Source organism: Humulus lupulus, chromosome X, assembly GCF_963169125.1.
Source record: "Humulus lupulus chromosome X, drHumLupu1.1, whole genome shotgun sequence".
Classification (NCBI taxonomy): Eukaryota; Viridiplantae; Streptophyta; class Magnoliopsida; order Rosales; family Cannabaceae; genus Humulus; species Humulus lupulus.
The window spans coordinates 229994436-229999215 of record NC_084802.1 but is presented as its reverse complement, the minus strand read 5'-3'; the positions used below and the strand labels follow the sequence as shown (position 1 = coordinate 229999215).

Genomic DNA, 4780 nt, shown 5'->3' with positions numbered 1-4780 from the left:
GGAATCGGTTGTCGTCGATCACAATTCCAGGCTCGCGTCTCCGTAAAGGATCTTTACGCCTATTCAAGCGATCCCTCAGGTCCGGATTTATCGGGTCAACATTACCCCGACTCTGATTCAGGTGTTCTCTCAGGTTGGGGCGATTTCTGCGGCTTCCAGTATTCTTACGACCTCGGTCATGCTTGCTGACCGACCTGGTGTCTCCAGAATCGTCGCTGGTAAAACTCGTCGCATAGTTATTTCGAGATGGATTTCTTCCATGCCGCCTCGTCTCCGCCGTGCGAGACCGGGATGTTTGACTTCTTTCTGATGGGGTGCCTCTCCGTTCCTGGAAAGCCTCCCCGATTCCTTGTCTCTCTCCCGCACGCCTTTCTCCCTGATCTCGAACTGGTTGAGCATTCCTGGGAGGGGGTGAAGGATATCTTATTGGTGATGGAGGGAACCGTATGGGCGACGGTGGCTGCCACCCATTTTGCGGCCTAGACGGTCCGGAGTTTTCCCGAGATGGGTTGGTTGCGTGTGGTGCATTCCCAGGGGCTTGAGTCCGAGCCTCTGCAGGGGCTCGGTTGTTCTCAGTTCCCCCAGGTGCTTCCACAGGTGGGTTAACCGGGGCCCTAGCCCGAGTACTCCTCTGGGGCCTAGGTGGACTGGATGGCTCTGCGGGTGCCGGAGGTTGAGCCGGCCTCCTCGTGGCAACATCTTTCCGTGGATGCCCACGAGGTCTACGGGAAGGAACGTGTACGTCCCTTGGAGGAGGGGCTTGGTTTTCACGCGGAGGCGGGGGCTGAGCCACCTGTGCCTATCCTTGCCAACTCCTCATTCCGTTTGTTGGCCTCCGCCAACTGCTGTTTCAGTTGTCGGTTCTCGAGTTCCACAATAGGAACATATCGCTCAGGATTGTAGTACATATCCTCATCTCTTGGTAGAGGAGGTAGTCCCCTAGAATCGGAGGATCCACTCCTTTCTTCGATATCTGGGTTTTCCATCGGCTGTTTCCCAGGACGTCTTGGATAATTCTCTTCAGGTGTATTCTGATTATTAGTGGCCATGAATTTTTCAGGAATGAATGCTTAAGGCTCTCAATGAAAGCACCAAACTGTTGACGCTGTTTTTTGTCAACAGTGAAAGAAGAGCACGTAAACAATAATCAGTAATGGCCAATAAAAATATGATAATACAAACACGATTTTTTACGTGGTTCAGCAGTTAAATCTGCCTAGTCCACGAGTCTTTTTTATTAAGACTTAAGAATATCTCTGAAAATCTTTCAAGGATGAATTCTCCAGAGTTTTCCTCAAGCTCACAAAAGTTCGGTCCTTTACAATAGTGCATGACCTCTTTATTTATAGAGAAGATTGCGGAATATTATCCCACATATTTCAGGTAGTTACTCTATATTTGCAAATAGATTAAATGGCATTAAATGCCTGCAATCCGATGTAAAAGGAAACATCCCCTGAAGACCAGGGGGCGTATAACTAATCAAATAATATCCCCTGATTGTAGGGGATTTTCAATAATAAATGTAGACCGCGTCTTGTTATTGATGACTCATTAGGATATTCAAAGTTATTATCCTATATCACCAAGGCCATATTCTCCCAGGTTTCTTACTGACTTTCGAGTTATAACATATCCCGAGGCCACATGGCTTCGAGCTCGTACGCACATCAAGCTCGGAGCCCTGATCCGAGGTTATCCCTGAGAACAGACGCACCTCGGGGCCTACCTATCGAGCTCATGAGGACTTCGAGGCTACCATCTTCGAAGTCGTCTCCGCTTCGCCAGCTCGTTGTTTATATTTCGAATCATATTCCAGACTTTACGAATTCATCCAGATTTCGAGGTCACAATCTTCATGGCTCGAAATCTAGGTTTAACATTTTCTATTTTATTTTAGTTTCTAAATATCTATCTATAGATAATAAAATGCATATATAAATATATGTATATATATTATATGACACTCTGAAATTATTCTAAATCACTTTATCTATTTTCTTATTTTTTTATTCTAAAATTTCTATAAAAAATATTTTTATTCTACTTTTCTATTATATTTTAGTTTCTAAATATCTATCTATATATAATAATAGACATATATAAATTTACTTAAAAATAAATGTACAACACAATTATATAAAAGAAAATATATTATGACCCATATGATTTTAGTAAAAAAATATTATTGAAAATTCAATACTAACTATTTGTTCGACAAATTTTTAATAATTTTCTTATTATTTTATAAATAAAGGGTTCAAATAATATATCTATATATACATATTTGTAACATTTTGACAAAACACGAGTTCCAAAAATTAAATTATTTTTAAATAAATGGTCTAAACAGATAATCGAATACATAAAACACGAGGTCCAAAATTTTAATTTTTAAAATAAAAGTTCTAAACTGGTAATATACTTGTGATACAAATAATCTATCTGTATATACCAATTTTTAACGTTTTGACAAAATATGAGGTCCAAAAGTTAATTTTTTAAAATAAAAGGTCCAAATGAGTGATCGGCTAAAATAGAAGGTCCAAAATGGTGTGAACTCTTACACAAAATATATATAATTTAGTTTTTATAAATAATTTTTAACCTTTTGAATACATACAAGGTCCAAATGTTATTTTTTATAAATAAAATGTCAAAAAGGATAATTGATTGAAATAGAGTGTTCAAATAAACAATCTATTTATTCCTATTTTTAAACTTTTGACAAAACACAAGATTTAAAAGTTAATTTTTATAAATAAATGATAATCGACAAAAATAATCATGATAAAAGACTGTACGAAGCGCGATTTTATTTTCTAATTTTCTAATTTTATTATAACAATAATATTTTATAATATTTAAATTTATATTAATATAATTAATAAATATATATTTTTAATAATTTTTAAAAGTATATTCCCATAAATATTTGTAATATTCCCTTAAAATTAAAAAAAAAATAGACTAAAACTAAGAATTTTTATTATCTACATCTTTTTATACAAAAGATATATATATATTTTAAATAATATTTTTTTTAATAAAATAAATAAATAATAGTTTTAATTTGCTCACTCACGAACTATTTTTCTTGCCCAAAACTATAATAGGCTGGAAATAATACATAGAAACATAAACAGTAGCGTAAATAAATAGAAACCTCCAGAAGGTCACACTCTCTTTCCTGCTTTTCCGAGAAAAATAGGGGAGTGAGGCTCTATCTTATAGCAGTAGGGTCGACACAGGGAATCGGAATCACTGTCGCGAAGATAGCATGGATTTATTTTATTAATTTTTTTTGGGTAAGAATCCGATTCGTCAAAATCAAATCTCTTTCTCTACAAGGTAACTTTATTTATTTATTTTCTTATTCGCTGTTTGGTTGGTTCTGAGGAAATTTTTTAGTGTTTTTTCAAACCAATTGAATTGGGTTTGGGGATTACTTCCACAACACACAAAAGAAAAAAAACTTTTTGCTTAACTCTCTTTTCCTTACCTACTACTAATAAGAAAAGAGATTCTTGATCAGTTTCTCTTCGATAAAAACATCACATCCAACATGAAGGGAGACAAACAAGCAAAACCTTTTTTTTTTTATTTTTTTTAAGGTAGTTCTCTTACAAGACCCAAATGCCAAATCATAAATAAAACCAGTAAATTAAAAAGATCAAATATTGATTATTTTGACCCAAGAAGACACTTTTTGTTTAACTTAGACCAAGACCAAAAGAAAAAGAAAATGATTTTTCTCTTTGTTGTTCTTGAGGCACCACATACATAAATTATTCTAATGAATAATTTATGACCTTCTTCTAGCAGCAGGTTTTTTCTGTGCGTTGATGTAAACTGCCGCAACTGGGAGGTCTAGATTGTTGTCCTGGGAGAAAACCCTTGTACTGAAATAGTCTCTTATAGCTGGAGGTCTCACTGTCTGTCTTCCTCCATTCTGCTTGAATAAGATAAATACAAATCTGTGGATTCCCAGCATCGGTTTTGGAGCTTCATAGCTCACAATTTCCTTTCCTGTTTTTTGTTTTTTTTTGTACAAAATCTCATTTAGAATTTGGTCATAATAATAAACTTTTAATAGTAGAAAAAAATATCTAGTACAGTTGATGAGAAACTCACCAAATGATGCATCAGTTGTGCCAGGAATGTCTGTGACCATCCTGAAAGGAATATATAGATTATTTGTTAACAAAAAATTAAGTATGATTAAATGAAGAAAAATATTCGAATAAATATATATATATTACAAACCAATAAAGGTGTTCTTTTAAGTACGGATCACTAGGATTTGGGGCATCCGGATCTGTCATTATCTTCAAAAATAGGAGAAAAAGAAAAATAATATATGTTAATTGTAGATATAATAATAATAGGGGTTATTAATATAAACAAGTAAAATCGTTTTAATGATGAAGCTTACAAGTGTATAAGATGTTCTCATATCTTCTCCACCAATCTCGACTCGAGGTTTTGACATAATAAGGGAAGGAGTGAACTCATGGCCATTAACAACTTGTTTGTTGTTGTAAAAGACAGTCATTTTTACACTGGGGACAAAACTGTCCACCACATCTCCCACCACTCTTCCTACACTTAGGGGTTCTGTCACTGATCTTGACATTATATGATGAAAAGTGATTAAGGAAAAGAAAATGTGGAAGAAATTAAAAGATAGGGAAGAGAAGAGAAGAGAAGAGATTATATGATGAGGCTCTCTCTCTAAACTCACTTGTAGTAGTAGATCAATGTGTTTATAAGGAGCTAG

At 35.1% G+C, this 4780-nt stretch overlaps 1 protein-coding gene across 1 annotated transcript; it reads right to left on the bottom strand.

Annotated features, from left to right (window-relative positions):
• Positions 1-3524: 3524 nt before the first annotated feature.
• LOC133803979 (CEN-like protein 1) lies at positions 3525-4780 on the bottom strand. Its single transcript, XM_062242125.1, has 4 exons — positions 4436-4780; positions 4267-4328; positions 4135-4175; positions 3525-4029 (listed from the first exon to the last, which is right to left on the bottom strand). The coding sequence occupies exons 1-4, from the start codon at positions 4634-4636 to the stop codon at positions 3806-3808; spliced, it is 528 nt and encodes a 175-aa protein (XP_062098109.1). The 5' UTR covers positions 4637-4780; the 3' UTR covers positions 3525-3805.

Bases quoted from the DNA above. Each gene is read 5' to 3' on its own strand.
- LOC133803979 (XM_062242125.1), bottom strand. From the start codon at position 4,636: ATGTCAAGATCAGTGACAGAACCCCTAAGTGTAGGAAGAGTGGTGGGA. The intron at 4,329-4,435 runs GTAAGCTTCATC...CTATTTTTGAAG, and splicing joins TGAGAACATCTTATACACTT to ATAATGACAGATCCGGATGC. The intron at 4,030-4,134 runs GTGAGTTTCTCA...AACAAAAAACAG, and splicing joins CACAACTGATGCATCATTTG to GAAAGGAAATTGTGAGCTAT.